This window comes from Cricetulus griseus, chromosome 2 (genome assembly GCF_003668045.3).
Source record: "Cricetulus griseus strain 17A/GY chromosome 2, alternate assembly CriGri-PICRH-1.0, whole genome shotgun sequence".
Taxonomy (NCBI): Eukaryota; Metazoa; Chordata; class Mammalia; order Rodentia; family Cricetidae; genus Cricetulus; species Cricetulus griseus.
The window spans coordinates 35,675,416-35,692,685 of record NC_048595.1 but is presented as its reverse complement, the minus strand read 5'-3'; the positions used below and the strand labels follow the sequence as shown (position 1 = coordinate 35,692,685).

The 17,270-nt window shown below is 44.1% G+C and overlaps 2 protein-coding genes across 5 annotated transcripts in view; both read left to right on the top strand.

The window, feature by feature from the left end:
• Positions 1 to 115: 115 nt before the first annotated feature.
• Ccdc163 (coiled-coil domain containing 163) lies at positions 116 to 5,806 on the top strand. 2 transcript variants are annotated; one of them, XM_027402572.2, is made up of 10 exons: positions 116 to 639; positions 759 to 789; positions 958 to 1,145; positions 1,250 to 1,331; positions 1,813 to 1,987; positions 2,680 to 2,747; positions 3,707 to 3,774; positions 4,075 to 4,178; positions 4,918 to 5,051; positions 5,544 to 5,806. In XM_027402572.2, exons 1-10 carry the CDS (start codon positions 562 to 564, stop codon positions 5,657 to 5,659), a joined length of 1,044 nt encoding a protein of 347 aa, XP_027258373.1. In that variant the 5' UTR covers positions 116 to 561; the 3' UTR covers positions 5,660 to 5,806. The 2 variants fall into 2 exon arrangements, with proteins under 2 accessions (XP_027258373.1, XP_027258372.1); XM_027402571.2 differs by having other exon boundaries at positions 117 to 639; positions 756 to 789.
• Positions 5,807 to 11,166: 5,360 nt separating this feature from the next.
• Positions 11,167 to 17,270, top strand: part of Tesk2 (testis associated actin remodelling kinase 2) — an 89,840-nt gene continuing 83,736 nt past the window's right edge. For all 3 annotated transcript variants that reach the window (XM_027402577.2, XM_027402576.2, XM_027402575.2), the window contains exon 1: positions 11,167 to 11,474. The gene's annotated coding sequence lies outside the window, so the exon portion shown is untranslated. The remainder of the gene's footprint in view (positions 11,475 to 17,270) is intronic.

The window sequence follows — 17,270 nt, the reverse complement described above, 5'->3', positions numbered from 1 at the left end:
TAGTTCATTTGGTCCTCGGGGCCCGAACATAATAGAGGCTGTAAGACTCCGTGTCCCGACAAGCTTCACGGGAGTGTGGGTGTGTATGAACGTACGGGGACGCCTCCAGGGAAACGTATTTCCGCCCTCTATTGCCTGTTGTCTCCGCAAGAAGCGGACTCAGTTTCCCGAGTGGCGCTGCGGCACCCGCTCTTAAATCTCATTCTCCGCCTACCAGATTTTGAACTCACGGGCGGTAGCGGTGACTGACATAGACTTGACGTGGAGATTGTGCTAGCGTCCTTGATTTGGAGAGGTTTCAACCAAGATTCAGCTCATTCTACCCTCACTTGATATCTGTATTTTATAGTATTCTCCCCTTTCCCACTTCTCCAAGAACTCCGTTCCCTAGTTCCAGGTTGGCAGTTTTGCTGTGGTACTGTACTTGTAGCCTTAGTATTCCTATCCCCACTTTTCTCTTTCCGTTTAACACTGTGGCCTGTCCTGGGCTGTACCACGGGTATCTTGGTGTGGGAGAGCAAGAGCAGGAAAAGTCAGGGACGCAGTCCCCAGTGCTTCAGGATGAACAGGAGTCCTAGCTGGTCTGATCAGCTTCATGCAGTTCTCAATTCAACTGATGAAAATATGGCCCGGATTAAGGTGAGGAGGCACAAGAACCTTCCCTCCCGACCCCCCCTCCTTACCCCATTGGGAGGCTAGGCTAGGGCGTAGGACACTGAAAGCTCACTGGCTTGTGGAACTGTTTTCTTTTGTAGCAGAGTTTATATCCTCTTCGAGTTTCCTCTACAGGTAAGTATCGTCCTTTCTCCCAGCCATTTCTCTTTTTAAGGCCTTCTTTCTTCCAGTACCGGCCTGTATCATCTACAATTCTGTTCAATTCCAGCTACTTCCCTTCTGGAACTCTGATTTCCTACACAGACAGACCCTGCTCTTGTCCCTTCCTTATTCCTTCAATAGGGAACCTGGTTGACACCTGGATTTCCCCTCATCACTTGCCTCCTCAGCCAGGGGCCCAAGCTCATCAGCCTTGGGCTCTAAAGACTCCCATTCTTGGAGAGAAACTGACCTGCACTGAATCCCACAGCTCAACTTCTCTGTGGGATGAAGTTATTAAACTCCGATCCCAGCTTCAGGCTCAGGCCCAGGTGAGGTATTAGGTGTTTGTATGTGGAGGTACTGTGAGAGGATAATATTAGGAGTTGGGAAAATGACTTACAAAGTAGTTTCTGGTTTTTCTCTACTTGGATAGGTGACTGGGGCTCTAACGAATGCTGTGCAGGGCCTGTTGAAGGATCGGGAACAGCAGATGAACAAGATCAGTACTCTAGAAGGTATTGGGGAGTTTTTTCTTCTTGTATAGCATACAGAGTTTTAAAATTAAGACCAGGCTGGGCGGTGGTGGCATACACCTTTAATCCCAGCACTTGGGAGGCAGAGGCAGGCAGACCTCTCTGAGTTCAAGACCAGCCTAGTCTACAAAGAGCTAGTTCCAGGACAGCCTCCAAAGCCACAGAGAAACCCTGTCTCGAAAAAGCAAAAACAAAAACAAAACAAAAAATAAGTAAAATAAAATTAAGATCAGAGTATGCATGCTGAGCTATGCTCTACTGCTAATCTACATACAACCTTTGGTTGTGAGGCTTAGCCTTTGGTGGTTGAGCCATCTCTTCAGCCCCATACAACTTTATATGTGTGTGCCCACAATTTTGCTATGTAGCTTTTGTATGTGCACTTTTTGTTTTGATTTGCAAGTAGTGCCTGGGCTTGTGTGTGGAGCTCTTAGAGCAGTTTCCTTCACTTGTTCCACTGCAGCATCATTAAAGTTGCTTCAGGAGGGCCCAAAAGGGAGAGCCCTTTTGGAACAACGCCTGGAAGGGTTTCGAAAAGAACTGCAGGGCCTTCGGAACAAAGTTCAAGAGCTAGTCCAAACCCAAATGAAAACAAGACCAGGGAAGCTCAGTGGCTTTCACCAAGAACTGCAGACTGAGTAAGTGATGGGCAGGACTGCATCTTTTTGTTTATTTATTTAAGATTTATTTCCTGGTGTCACACACACCTTTAATTCTAGGGCTCAGGAGGTAGAGGCTAGCAGGTCTCTGAGTTTGAGACCAGCCTGCTCTAGATTGTAGACCAACTATGGCCATATAGTGAGACCTTGTTCAGAAAACAAAAAAGGACAAGAAAAAAATTTTTAATGTGTGGACTCCTTTAAATCTGCCTTCACTCCAAATACTTGAAGCCACACGCCCCTAGGATGCTGCCACCACCAAAAATCCACTGGCAGAACAAGCTGCCACTACATTTTATATGTATGAATGTTTTACCTGCATGCATGTCTAAGCACCACATGTATGCCTGTTGAGTTGAATCCCCTGGAATTGGAGTTAAAGATTGTTTTGAACAACCATGTGGATGCTGGAAATCAAGATTCTCTTTAAGAGCAACAGGTTCTCATAACCACAGAGCCATCTTCCTAGCCCCAAGGCTTCCTCTTTTGAGGCTTCTGAACCCTTGGCATACCAGAAGTTTGGCCTCCTTATTTTGTTTTTCTGTGATGTTGAATATTGCACCCTGGGCCTTGTGCATGCTGGGCAGACAACCCTTAGTGTTGAGCTGTAATCTCTAGCGACTTTGGGTTTGTTATTTGATTCTAGAATGACACTGTTGTCACTCATGTAGGCACCAACTTTTGTGGGAAGAGTCAGAGATTCTTCGGGAGGAACTGAAGTTGCTTCGAGACCAGCTGAGTAAGTAAAAGATTGAGAGTATTCCCTTGTCCCTGTTTTTGGAATATCTTCTTTTCTTCCAGTAACTGGCCATACCTCTGCCTGTTTGAGCTATTGAAAAGTCTGTCAATCATCATCATCATCATCATCATCATTATTACTGTTATTGAGACTGAGTCTCTACATAGCTCTGGCTGTCCTAGAATTCACTATATGAACCAGGCTGGCCTTGAACTCATAGAAACCCATTGCTTCTGCCTCCCAAGTTCTGGGACTAAAGGCATATGACACCACCCCTGGCCAGGCAAATTATTATTGCTATTATTGTTACTATTATTTGTGTATTTGTGTGATTTTATTTTTGTTTTTTGAGACAGGGTTTCTCTGTGGCTTTGGAGGCTGTCCTGGAACTAGCTCTTGTAGACCAGGCTGGTCTCAAACTCACAGAGATCCACCTGCCTCTGCCTCCCGAGTGCTGGGACTAAAGGCGTGCACCACCAATGCCCCACGTATTGTGTGATTTGTATGTTGTGTGATGCTGGGTATCAAACACAGGGCCTTGTACTTTCTGTGCATGTGCTTCACCACCAAGCTACATCCCTAGCCTTTGGCAAAATATTTTATTTTGCTCTTTGTCTCTCATGGTGTGAATTTAGTGTCTCCCATCAGCTTGGAGTCTTTCCAGTCACTGGACCAGAACATGTTTAAGTTTCTTCTGTCAGTTCAGTTACAAGGCAGTGAAGAAGGAGTGAAGTTGTAGAATTGTCTCCTCATATTCTTTTTGTTTTGTTTTGTTTTGTTTTGTTTTTTTGAGACAGGGTTTCTCTGTGGCTTTGGAGGCTGTCCTGGAACTAGCTCTTGTAGACCAGGCTGGTCTCAAACTCACAGAGATCCGCCTACCTCTGCCTCCCGAGTGCTGGGATTAAAGGCGTGCGCCCCCACTACCCGGCTGTCCCCTCATATTCTGTCCCACTTTTCAGGCCATCATCAGGAGTTGCTGCTGGAACAGATTGCTGAAGGACGCGAGGTTCAGGCCCGCAGCTGGAAGGTAGGACAGGGTTAGGCCAGTCTCTATGTATTTCTTCATGGAGTCCCCATCTTTCTTGTCTATCCTGCTCTACAGAAAGGCCGAGATATCTTCTCCCACTCCCATCTCTAGCCCCATCATCCTTCCCCATGCTGATTCCATATCCTCCCAAAGCAGTTCTTCCCGGTCTCTCTGCTGTAAACACGAGTCACTGTCCTTGCCTGCATGAAGACACTCACCCATTGAGGAGGGGAGTTGTGGAAGGGGGTTTACCTTGGAATGGGAGAGATTTAGTCCTCCCTCTGCACCATGGTCTGGCAGACATTGGAACACCTACAGAGTGACCAGAAAGGCAAGGTTCAGACCTTGGAGTTTACCAGGACAGAGGCCCCTGATGCCCAGAAGGAGGACCCCTACCTCCTCAGGTCAGAAGTTTTGTGTGCTTTGTCAGTAGAGGGGATTTGTGTCATAGAGGTCAAAGTTCAACTATTCTAAATTTGGATAGGATTGGTTGGGGTGGTGGGTCTGAGTGTGTGGGGTTTTATTCATAAGAACAGCATTGGACATTCTAACCTAGGCTGTCCTTGAACTCCTGATCCTCCTGCTTCCACCTCCCAAGTGCAGGTGTTACAAGAATATGTTACCAGACTCAGTATTTATTTACTTATTTATTGATTGATTATTATTGAGATGAGTTCCACTGGGTAGCCCAGATTGGCCTCAAACTCACCAACCTGCTGTCTTTGCTTCCTGAGTATAGAATAATAGGTGTGTGCTATTATGCTCACCTACATCACTAAATTTTTTTTTTTGCATTTTATTTATTTTAGTCTGTATATATGTGGGCATGTATGTACCACGAAGTGTATGTGGAAGTCAGAGGACCAATAGGAGTCAATTCTCACCTACCATATGGGTTCTCAGGACCAGCCTTAGGTTGTTTGGCTTGATGGCAGGCATGTTTATCAACTGAGTCATCCTGCTGGCTCCAATGTTAGGCACCCGTCATTTGATTCAGACTTGGGATATATTTTTATATGTCTGAATGATAATGGGGGGAGTGAGGTGGGAGTCTGGAATCCTGACCTCAGAAAGGAAAACAGTTTTATGCTGGAAGAGTGTCCTAGATCCATCACCATCTATACCTTTGATTATTCTTTCTAGGACCTCTGTTCATGCTCGGCAATCTAAGCTGCCTCTGGCCACCATCTTCGCCATGTCTGTTTCTTCATCTAGCTCTGAAGTCAGTCTTCCAGACTGTGGTCGTAGCTGGGAACTTTTAAAGAAACTAGATAGGGGTAAGGACAGTTCTGGGGGAGGCTGAACCTGAATGGTGTTTGACTGTAGCTGTGTGATCATTTGGCATTGTCTTTTACCCGTGTTATATATCAGGGAGAGTTAAGCTACTTTATTGTGCAATATTAATTTAGTGAAAGGCAAAATATTTATGTGACTTGAAGAGAAGCCAAAGTAGTTATCATTTAATATTTATTTAAAGGTCAGGCTTTCCTTTGAAGCTCAGGCTTGCCATGGAGCCCAGCCTGCTCTTGAACTCAAAATCTTCCTGCCTCAAGTTCCTGAGTGCTAGGGTTACAGAAATGTGCCACAGTGTTCTGCATTAAATCACTTCATTGCAGATGGGGGACTGAAACAGGTAGACAGTGAGAAACCACCATAGAATGGGCACATAGACACCAGGCCTGTATGTACTTTCCAGGAAGGTTCCAGGGCCTAGTTTTATGCATATTACAGTCTTGCTAATGGTTTGTTTTCATTTTCCTTAATCTTAGAACTCCAGAATACCCTTTCTAACCTGGAACCCGGAAGCTCTCAGTCCCATGGCCAGAGTCTTGGACAAGAGGATCTGTTCCTTCAGGGCCCCAGGTTCTTCCAGAGTGACCTGTAAGGACTTGTAAGAAGAATGAGATGAGGCTTCCATCCGGGGCAATCTTCTCACCCCCTCTGGTATGTGTTCTTGTTAGCGAGGCATCTCACTGTCCCGTCATTCCGTTCCCCAAGCTAATTTAAAATAAAGTGGTATAACTCTCCCTGATGTGTTTTCTACGAGTGTTCAATCACATGGGATCTATTCTGCTGCTCATTTCCTTGTTTTCACCTAACTGCTTCCTAGGTAGGACCTCTGCCTCTGAAATCTGACATTTACGATATACCTCTTTTTGTTTGTTTGGTTTGGTTTTTTGAGATAGGGTCTCTCTCTCTGTGTAGCTCTAGCTGTCCTGGAACTGGATCTTTAGACCAGGCTGGCTTTGAACTCACTGAGATCTGCCTCCCTCTGTCTCTCCAGTGCTGGGATTAAAGGTGTGAGTCACCACTGCCAGGCCACCTTTTTTTTAAATTAATTTATTTATTGTGTAAGAATGTTTTGTCTGCATATATTGTCTGTTTGCCACATGTGTGCCTGGTGCTTGTGGAGGTCAGAAGAGGGCATCTCCTGGACCTGGAGTTACAAGTGGTTGTGAGCCACCATGTGGGTGCTGAGAATTGAACCTTGGTCCTTTGCAAGAGCCACCAGTGCTTTTTTTTTTTTTTAAGACTTATTTATTATGTGTTCTGCCTGCATGTATGTCTGCTAGCCAGAAGAGGGCACCAGATTTCACTACAGATGGTTGTGAGCCATCTTGTGGTTCCTGGACATTGAACTCAGGACCTTTGGAAGAGCAGGCAGTGCTCTTAACCACTGAACCATCTCTCCTCCAGTACTCTTTTTTTTTTTTTTTAATTATTTTAATTTTTTTGTTTTTGTTTTTTCAAGACAGGGTTTCTCAGTAACTATGGAGCCAGTCCTGGAACTCACTCTGTATATCAGGCTGGCCTTGAACTGACAGAGATTCCCCTGCTTCTGCCTCCCAAGTGCTGGGATAAAAGGTATGCGCCATCACTGCCCAGCCTGCCAGAGCTCTTAACCACTGAGCCATCTCTCCAGCCCCTTATAAACACCTTTAACTACAGGCTCAGGGGAACTTGGAAAGAAGTATTTTCCCCTGTTCTGATGAGTAGAATGGGTTAGGATATTGATCTGAGGCAGTACTGATAAAATTGCAGAGGAGACTATGATGCTCGGGTGGGCACTACATCTAGACAATCCCATTGTCATACTACTTATTGAGGGTTACTCCAGATTCCTCATCCTTAGTAGTCTACCTGTATGCTTGCAGTAGGCTTCTCAGTTTCCCTGAAACTTAGTCATCTACAATAGCAAACAAAACAACCCTCTGCCCAAACCTTTATTATTTTCTGTTTGTTTGTTTGTTTGAAACAGGGTTTCTCTTTGTAGCTTTGGAGCCTGTCCTGGGACTTGCTCTGTAGACCAGGCTGGCCTCGAACTCAGAGAGATCCGCCTGCCTTATTTGTTTCTTTTGAGATAGGGTCTCTGTATGTAGTCCTGGCTCTCCTGAAATTTGCTATATAGACCAGGCTGGCCTTGAATTTGCAGAAATCCTTTTGCCTTGGTCTCTCTAGTGCTGGAATTAAAGTTGTCTACTGCCACACCTAGCCAAAAAGTAGTTTTTGCTATAATTGTCATGAGAAAATAATTCCATGATTCCAATTCTATTATTTTCATTAAAAAAATTATTTTCTTGACTCTCAGGTGCTGAAGTAAAGGTATGAGCCACCACCACCTGGCAAGGTATACTGGTGGGTTTTTGTTTGTTTTGTGGGGGCTGTTCAAGGCAGGGTTTCTCTGTGGCTTTGGAGGCTGTCCTGGAACTAGCTCTTGTAGACCAGCCTATTCTCCAACTCACAGAAATTCATCTGCCTCCTGAGTGCTGGGATTAAAGGTGTCCGCCACCACCACCTGGCTTGTTTTTTTTTTTTTTAAGATTTTATTTATTTAATATGTATACAACATTCTGCTTCCATGTATATCTGCACACCAGAAGAGGGCACCAGATCTCATAATGGATGGTTGTGAGCCACTGTGTGGTTGCTGGGAATTGAACTCAGGACCTCTGGAAGAGCAGTTGATGCTCTTAACCTCTGAGCCATCTCTCCAGCCCCCTTGGTTTGGTTTTTTGAGACAGTTTGTGTAACAGCCTTGGCTGTCCTGGAACTTGCTCTGTATACCAGGTTGGCCTCGGAACTCACATAGATCCATCTACCTCTGCCTCCTGAGTGCTGACATTAAAGGTGTCCGCCACCACCACCTGACAAGGTATATCTTCTTAGGCATCGAAGGGCAGCTTTACTTTCTTCTTTTCTGGACTTTATGCTCTAGAGGGTTCAAGATTTCCTAAGAATCAGCGGCATTTTACAGAGACCTCATGAAGCCTCTTCCAGTAGTAACTGTAGACAGAAGATAATGCCACCCATCCACCAACTAGGTCTTTGTATGCATTTACCCTGCACTAAAATATATAGTTAGCTTATGAAAAGGTTCCAACTCTTAGTTCTGGCAAGAGGAGAGTTATCTGAAATACAAACAATAAAAGGCTGAGGCAGTAAGACAGGTGTTACTTTCAGTAACCGGGTATATATAAATCTGTGTCCCAACTAGTAACCAGCGTTACAGAGAGAGGATCTTAGACACTGAATAGCTACAGGGATGTCTTCCACACTCTTTCCTTCAGTGTGTGTGTGTGTGTGTGTGTGTGTGTGTGTGTGTGTGTGTGTGTGTGTTATACTCTGAGCATGTATATGTCGTGGGCAGAAGTAGGGTCTCTTGATGGTTATGGTGGTGCACATCACTAATCCCAGCTTTTGGGAAGGGAAGCAGAGGTGGATCTAACCACTGAGTTCAAGGCCAGCTTGATCTCTAGCAATCTCTAGATCAGTCAGGACTGTATTTTGAGACCTTGCCAGAGAGAAGAGGAGGGGTGAGGGAGAAAGGGATGGGGAGGAGGAGGAGAGTTTTTACTATTCTTTTTTTAAATTTTTATTTCATGTGAGTGGATGTTTTGCCTGCATGTATGTCTGTACCAATGTGCTTGCCTGGTACCTGGCAATTAACTGGAATTAACATATGGGTGCTGAAAATTGAGCCAGGGTCCTCTGGAAAAGCTGTTGAGCCATCTCTCCACCCTTGTTTTTACCTATTATTTATTTATTGAAATAGGGACTCAAGCTTAGGCTGGCTTAAAACTCTATAGTTCAGACTGGCCACAGCTTGTTTCAGTCCTGCCTGAGTCCTTATTGCTGGGATACATGTGATACAGTGATATCATACTTGGTTTCAGACCTAGTTTTATTTATTTATTTATTGTTTTTGTTTGTTTTTTGTTTTTTGTTTGGTGTGTATATGACAGAATCCTGTGTTGTCTAGACTGGCTTCAAACTCTATATAGTCAAAGATGGCCTTGTTTCTCCTTCCAGGTGTTGGAATTACAGGCATATACTATCATACTTGTCTTGTATGTCTGTGTGTGAATGAATGAGTGTGTGCATTCACACTCTAGTGCACACGTTGGGATTAGAGGACAACTCTGGTGTTAGTCTTTGCCTCTCATCTCCAGTGGGGGGAGTGCTGGGATTACAGAGTCTCATGCTTGCATGGTAAATGGTTGTATCCGCTGTGTTGTTTTCCCTTCCCCTTCTATTTAATATTAATCTATTTATTTTGAGGCCAGGTATCAAGTGTCCCAGGCTGGCCTAGACTCCGTGGTAGCTGAGGATGACCTTGAGTTCCTGGTATCCTGCCTTCACTTCCTGAAGGCTGGGGTGATTAGGAATATGCCACCACACCCAGGCTTCATGCATACTAGCACTCTGCTGACTGGACTGCATCTCTAGCCCCAGATTTTAAAATTTTGTCGTTTAGACCCACTCTTATTTATTTATTTTTTTTCCTGAGACAGGGTTTCTCTGTATCCCTGGCTGTCCTGGAACTCACTCTTTAGTCCAAGCTGGCCTTCAATTCAGAGATCCGTACATATACCATTGTTGCTCTGGCAGTGGCACACTCGAGAGGCAGAGGCAGGCGGATCTCTGTGAATTCGAGACCAGCCTGGTCTACAAGAGCGAGTGCCAGGACAGCCTCCAAAGCCACCGAGAAACCCTGTCTCGAAAAACAAAACAAAACAAAGTCTTCCCACCAAGCCTCTCCTTGCCTTTCACTGGGCACGTAATTCATCTGGCATGGTGGCATGCTAAAACTCTGCTACCAGTAGTACTTATCAACTGTTTGTATAAAGCTCTATGAGAGACTCACTAGGGTGCCAAATCTGGCAAAGGAAATGTCAAAAGACAACAGTGGAACAGTAACTAACACCTGAACTGCCACCAGGTGGCAGCACATAATTTATGCCAGAATGATTCTGAACCGGCCAAAGATCTGGGCTCCGGGGATCTCAATTCAGAGATTCTGTGAGCTACTAATAACTCTTCCACAAACAATGCCCCGTTTTGGTTATGCTTCTGTTGAAGAATAAATCACATAAAATTATAATTTTATTAAGCTCCATCCACGTTCAGCCTCTTCCAATTTTATTTCCTACCATACATTTTCTTAGACTCAGTTGCCATCGGGACCACCTTTATTCTGTTGTTGTTGTTATTGTCAGTACAGGGGATTGAACCCAGGCCACATGGTACACTCTCTACCACTGCCTTCTGCTCCTAGTCCTATTTCAATTATTTATGTCCCACATATTTGCCAAGAAATCTCTACTTCCAGGAAGAGGGCAGACTTTAGATTTTTGAAGGGAGGTCCCCAAACCCTGGGAGTAACCCTGTACCAATCTGCCCTTATTCTCCTATTGCAGTCTGCTCCGGTATAAGACTATAAACCCTTGAGATCCATGGGCATGGAAAGTATGATGAAATAAATCTGTACCTGATGAATGGCTGGGTAAAATTCTTAACCCCAACGAAGATCTTTCATAATTCTCCTTTTCAAGCAGCTCGTGACACCTATCCTTTAAGAATTCACCAAATCCAATCTCTTCCCTCCGCATTTCGTTTAGTTCTACTTGTTGCTCTTTCTCAAGTCGCTAGGAATGATGTATTTTAGCTCCTCATACTGCCATCCTGCAGGACACCTTATTCAAAAGCCGCGCCAGCCTAGTGCTTGTTCTGTTAGCTTAATCAATTATCAATCGCTTCTGTTTGGGAGATTTTGATTGGTTTATCTTGTGTTTACCGTCCCGCCCTCTTAGAGACTCTTCAGGTTTTTTTCCCCCAGGTGTATTCTCTGCAGTTCGGTTCCGCTTTTTCAATACACTGTTTTTACCTTCACTTCCTTCCTATTGGTTCCCTTCGCCTTCTAAGTGTTGGCGCCCGGCGTTGCTGATTGGTCTCTCTGGACGCCCATTGTGTCCACCCTCGTACCACGTGGCATTCCTAGCGCTAATTGGACGACCCTACTAGCTCGTTTGTCAAGGATTGACTACTGATTGGTTGCTCTGCGGAGGGGCGGAGCCCCGGAGGCCCCCGCCCCCAGCCCTGCCCCCAGGCGTTTCAGACGCTCGCCCGCGGGGAGCCGAGAGTTTTGAGCTGCCCTCTCAGTCCTAGCTAGCGGTGATCCGCCTCCGGGCCCCGCCGAGCAGGCGGGGGGAAGCAGACCGGACCGCAAGGCCATGGCAGTAGCCTCCCGCTCCTGCGCTGCCGCTGGCCCCGCGGAATCGCCGGCTTCTGCGCGAGGGAACCCTACCTCCTCTGCAGGCTAAACAGCCACGTCCGGCAGCTGCTATGCTGGCTCTGGGCCGCCGCCTCCCTCGCCCTCCGGCCGGTGCAGACGCTCCCTCGCTGGCTCAGTCCTGCCTCAGGTAACGTTGGGAGAGTTGTCTGAGAAACAGGGCTCGGCATCCCTGCCGCGCGCGCAGCCTTGACTCACAGCCTGGTGCCTTCGGTGAGATTCTCAAAGAGGCAGGGCACGGTCTCTTGTCCCATTTCCCCTTTCCTTTTCCTTCTCACTTCCCTCAGGATCCCGGGACACAGTCCTCACCTTCTCGCTTCAGAGGTCGGGAACCCGTTGGAAGTTAGACCTCCAGTCGACATTGTGGTGTCTGACCTTCCTCACTTGTGGGAAGTTCTGGAATCCTTCGGGTCCCGCTCCCCTGCTGAGTGCGCCTCACTGGTCTCAATGCCCCCCTTCTCCCGCTGAGATCTGGATTCCTTCCCTCCCATCAAACGTGCCTGTCTCTCCTAAACACCGACTTCCAGCCTAAAAGCTTCCTCCCTTCTCTCTCCTTTTACTGACTTTTTACACTTCTTTTTGAAGACCCCAATCTAAACTACGATTCAGATTTAGCTGGAAATAAAGTCCAGATTAGTCGAATTGAAAAACTTTTCGATTTATACCTCTGAGAAAAAACCCTTTAAATAAATTCGACTTTATTCTGTAGATACAGGGAGCCTTTGAAGTTTGTGAGCAGGAAGGAGCTTGATAGGGACTTCTATCCCTGGAAAATGTGAAGGAAAGATTGAGAGTAAAGACGGGAGGACTGAAGGCCTCCGTAGGCAGGAAACTTGTGCTACTATGGGTGAGGAAGGATGAATGAACGGGGATAGTTGTACGAAAATGAAGAGAATGAAAAATTCTAAAATTTTTCAAAATAGAGTTGAGAGGTTATTTTGTTTGTCTTTCCTGCTTTTGTAAGCAAGGGGTTTCTCATTGGTTTATGGTATTGGATTGGTGGTGTTAATAGAAACAGAATGAAAAACAAATGTGAAGAATGATTAATTTAGTTGTGGCCAAGTTCAATTCGAGTTATTCAGGTAGATGTGGAAAATTGGGCATACAATTTGGATACAAAGTCATAAATTTGAGAGTGTAGAGAGAATATATAGGGATTCTTGAAAGCTTAATAGGAGGTTGTAACCCTGAAGCAGAACTTGGGCTGTGTGTCAGAAGCAGCATCACTGGGGATAACACACTGCAAGAGAGGTTTAAAGGGTGGGGACAAAAACTAGAACACAATGGTAGTTTCCAGAAGGGAGGGGAATAGTACCTTGTGTTAGGTGCTTCAGAGGTCAGGTAGATTCTAGTTAGAAGCAAGAGTTTGGGAGTTCACTTGTTTTCTTTCCAAAACAGTTTTGATGATAGTCAGTTCATGGATTTAGAAGTAAACAGAAGGCAGTAGTGAGTAAAAAGGTTTTCTTTCCTTTCTCTCTCTCTCTCTCTCTCTCTCTCTCTCTCTCTCTCTCTCTCTCTCTCTCTCTGTTTCCTTGATTGCTTGAGTTAGGGTTGTGTAGCACAGGCCAGCCTGGAACTATGTATATGTTCTCACACCCGACTGGCCTTATTTTTATTGTCATCAGTTATCTGTGGGTAAGTCAGTTTTTTTTTTTTGTCTGGAGCTTAAAGGAACTATATCGAGTTTCTGATGTGAGCATTACAACCATAGGAATCAGCAGTGGAAAATATCAAGGATTTATTATTATTATTTTATATTTATTTTTATTTTATGTGATGAGTGGTTTTTTGTTGGTTCGTTTTGAGACAGGATCTCCCTGTGTAGTTCTGACCAGCTTGGAACTCACTATGTCCATGTATGGTGTATGAGGGTTTGCCTGTGGTGTGTTTGTTTATCACATATGTGATGGTGCCCTCAGAAGTCCGAAAAGGGCAATGGATCCCCTAGAACTAGAGTTAAGGATCGTTGTGATCTGCCATGTGGGTGCTAGGGCTTGAATCCAGGTCTCTGGGAGAGCAACATGTGCTATAAACTGAGCCATCTCTAGTATCAAGAATAAAGGATTATTATTATTATTATTATTATTATTATTATTATTTGGTTTGTGAGACAGGTTTTCTCTGCATATACCTGGCTGTTCTGGGACTCCATCTGTAGATCAGGTTGGTCTTGAACTATGTGTGCCACCCCTGGATTTTACATTTTCTCTAATACCCTAAGAACAGGAAGGGGGAAAAAATAGATCGGTTGTAATTTGCAAAGGAGAAATATAAAATGGAGAATCACTTTACACTGCTAGTGATAGTGTGGAATCTATGATCAACTGCACAGTCTAAATAGGTTATAAGTAAAATTTGAGCGTGGTGGTGGCCCATGCCTTAAATCCTAGCACTGTGAGTTCAAGGCCAGCCTGGTCTACACAGTGAGTTCCAGGACAGCCGAGGCTACACAATGAAACCCTGTCTCAAAAGAAGTAAAATTTGGAGTTGAAGAGATAACTCAGTTCAGCTGGCCCAGCTCATATGGTTGCTCTTCCAGAGGACTTAAATTCAGTTCCCAGTGCCCACATGCGAACTAACAACTATGTGTAACTCCAGTTCTGGGAAACCCTCTTCTGGCCTCCTTGAACAATGCATTCAGTACGCAGACATACATGTAGGCAAGACATTCATAAACATGAAATAATAGACATTTAAAAAAGAAGTAATAGCCGGGAGGTGGTGGCACACGCAGGTGGATCTCTTTGAGTTCGAGACCAGCCTGGTCTATAAGAGCTAGTTCCAGGACAGCCTCCAAAGTCACAGAGAAACCCTGTCTTGAAAAACCAAAAATAAAAAAATAAAAAAGAAGTAAAATCTTTAAGAAGGCTAGTGTACTTGGAGAATGAAGAGATAACCAGAAATGTGATTGAAGACTAGATTTTGTAAGAATACATGATTGGAAAGTTCAGAGTTCTTTCAAAGCAAAGGGAGAACAAAAAAATAACTGTGTCAGTGCTGTTGAAGGGAAATGGAGCTATAGGTTATTAAAATAGTGCTACAGTGTTAAGGGCTATGCTGACTATGTCGTGTGGATGTCATAATTACCCAGTGTGATAGCAGGAGATGGAACACAGGAGATACTAGGTCTTATGGGTGGGGCCTATCATCACCAAAGAGGGACTCAAATTGGAGATACTTTGGCACTTGTTACAAACTAGAATTCAGTGGTACAAATGTTTGTTTCTGAATTAACAGTGATGGTGTCAGATATCTGGGTGATTTAATACATGTTATGTTTCTCTGCTATAGAGATAAATGTATGTGTCTGCCAAACACTATCCTGTGTGATTTGGCATATGAGGGTCTTAATTCTGTTTAAGACATGTACATACTAGGAGGCTAATAATCTGCTCTCGAGACTCCCCAATGATTTCTACTTACAGTTTTAGCTCATTAGATTTTGAGCACAAAGGGGACTTGCTTTAAAAAATGTATTCTTCCTTTATATTGAAGTGCTTGTAAATACATTAATATCACATTTCATTTTGTTCTGAAATATGTTTTATTGAAGTTTGAAATCTGGGATAGGGGCTTTTATGGGAAGTTTATCTCCTTCTGGTACTAGAGTCTAATTATTACATTGTTTGTATGGGTGATGGTGAATGTTTTAGACCAACAATGGGCATTATGCTATTTCCCAAGTCATCAAGTGAGCATGACTTCAGTGAGGTCTCAGTAGGGTCCTTTGCGAGTGTTCAGAGGAGTTGGTTGTTAGAGCATATTTGTAATAAAGTGTCACCCATTTATTGCTGACATTTTATTTTTTACTGTTTATTTGTGTGTGTGTGGGGGGGGTATGTATGTGTAGGTTGCAGAAGTAGAGAACAACTTGCAGAAGTTGATTCTGAACTTTTACCATGTGGGTCTTGCGGACTGAATTCAGGTCATCAAGTGTGGCAGCAGGTACTTTTACCCATTTTACTGGTCCTCTAATATTGTATATATGTATGTATTTGTTTATTTTTTATTTATTTATTTTGAGACAGAGTTTCTCTGTGTAGCTTTGGAGCCTACTCAGGCACTTGCTCTGTAGACCAGGCTGGCCTTGAACTCACAGAGATCCACCTGCCTCTGCCTCCCGAGTGCTGGGATTAAAGGCGTGTGCCACCAACACCCGGCTTTCCTCTGACATTTTATAAAGGCAGTGTGAAAAAGGGAAAAACATTGGAAATCTTCATTGTAACCAAAACTGAAACTGTATTATTATCTGTCTGGTTATAGACAAAATACTTACCTACTATAAGCCTTAGTGTTTTGCTTTCAATTTAATGTTTGAAGTTGAGTGCTGTGGGGCACTCCTGTAGTTCTAGCTTTAGGAGACTGAAGCAAGAGGATAATATGTTTGGGTTAGCATCCTGGTCCTCATAGTCAAATCCTGTCTCAAAAATACCTAAACAGTGTATTCTTCCTTGGAATTAGGCCTACTCTTGGGAACTTTCCTCACTTACCCTTAATGTGTGTTTGCCTTGCTGAAAACAAAACATACAAACAAAACATAAAAAGTCCCCAAATAAATTATATGTATAAATATATACATATACACACATAGTATTTGAAAATATAACATTCAAGTGATTAAATATAAAACTGCTTACATATAACATAGGATTTTATATATCTATAAATTTTGTATAAATAGTCTCATGACTGTTCTGTCTACCCAACTCCATGGTTCCTTCATTCCTTCTAACCATTTTTAAAACTCTTTGGGGGCTTGTGGCTGCAGATGTACCTAGGGTATTTTTTGTGTTGTTTTTGTTTTCCAAGACAGGGTTTCTCTGTGCAGCTCCGGCTGTCCTGGAACTTGATCTGTATACCAGGCTGGCCTCAAACTCACAAGGGATCACCTGCCTCTGCTTCCCAAGTGCATTAAAGGTATGAGCCGCCACCATACAGCATCAAACCCAGGGTCTTAAGCATGCCTACTCAGCTGCCCTTTATATCGTACCCCTACCTCATCCCCATTCTTGGAGAGGGGGTTTGTTAGGATAATCTTCAATTTCTGACCTCCCTGGTTTACAGGCTGGAGTGTGGATCACCACACCCCTATCTGTCTTTGCATTCTTTTAGACTTTGTTTAGGTAGATGCTTCCAAACATGAATATAAAACCTTATTTTTCTATTTTTCATGAGAAAAGCTGATGGTTTCTTACAGTTGTGCCCTCCGCCTCACTAGGCTTGTCTTTCATTTGAGAAGCTTCCTTGTCTTTCTTTGAGAGCTTCCTCATTCTCTAAATGCCTACTTTGTATTTTATGGAATTCTTTTGGGTGTAGCTGGGTGTGGCAGTGCATACTGGCAATCCTAGTACTTTTGAGGCAGAAGCAGGAGAATCTCCGTGAGTTCAAGGCCAGCCTGGTTTACCTAGTGAGCTCCTGGACAGTCAGGACTACATAAAGAGGCCCTATTGAAAAACAAAACAAATACTCCTACTTCCTTCCCTGAAAAATGCTTTTGATCCTGAGATACCTTCATAGAGCTTTGGGGTTTTGTCTTTGTATTATGCCATTCTTTCTCAAGGACCATAGTTTATAGATGGTTGGCTGTGTTAAGTGGTACAGAATGGACATTTGAAAACAAGGGGTGGGGGTGGGGACACATCTGGGCCTCCAGGGAAATCTGAAGACATGAGTAACCTCTAGATTTGCTGATTGCTGAGACAAGGCTTTGAATAAGGAGGATGAATTCAGGAGCAGGAAGGGATTGATGCTTCTTGGTAGAGTACAGACAGATCTCCTTAAATATCAGTCCTGTTTCCCATTGAACTAGTCCCACAAGGCTTTTCTCTACTTGGGGCTAGGTATAGCATGAGGCTCTGAGTGTATTCCCCAGTGTTGCAAGGAAAATAAGAGAATACATTTCTACCTTTGTGGACTTCCCATCTGT

Coding starts and splice junctions, on each gene's coding strand:
- Ccdc163 (XM_027402571.2), top strand. CDS start 562: ATGAACAGGAGTCCTAGCTGGTCTGATCAGCTTCATGCAGTTCTCAAT. Junction 640..755: donor AAAATATGGCCCGGATTAAG/GTGAGGAGGCAC, acceptor TTTCTTTTGTAG/CAGAGTTTATATCCTCTTCG. Junction 5,052..5,543: donor TTTAAAGAAACTAGATAGGG/GTAAGGACAGTT, acceptor CCTTAATCTTAG/AACTCCAGAATACCCTTTCT.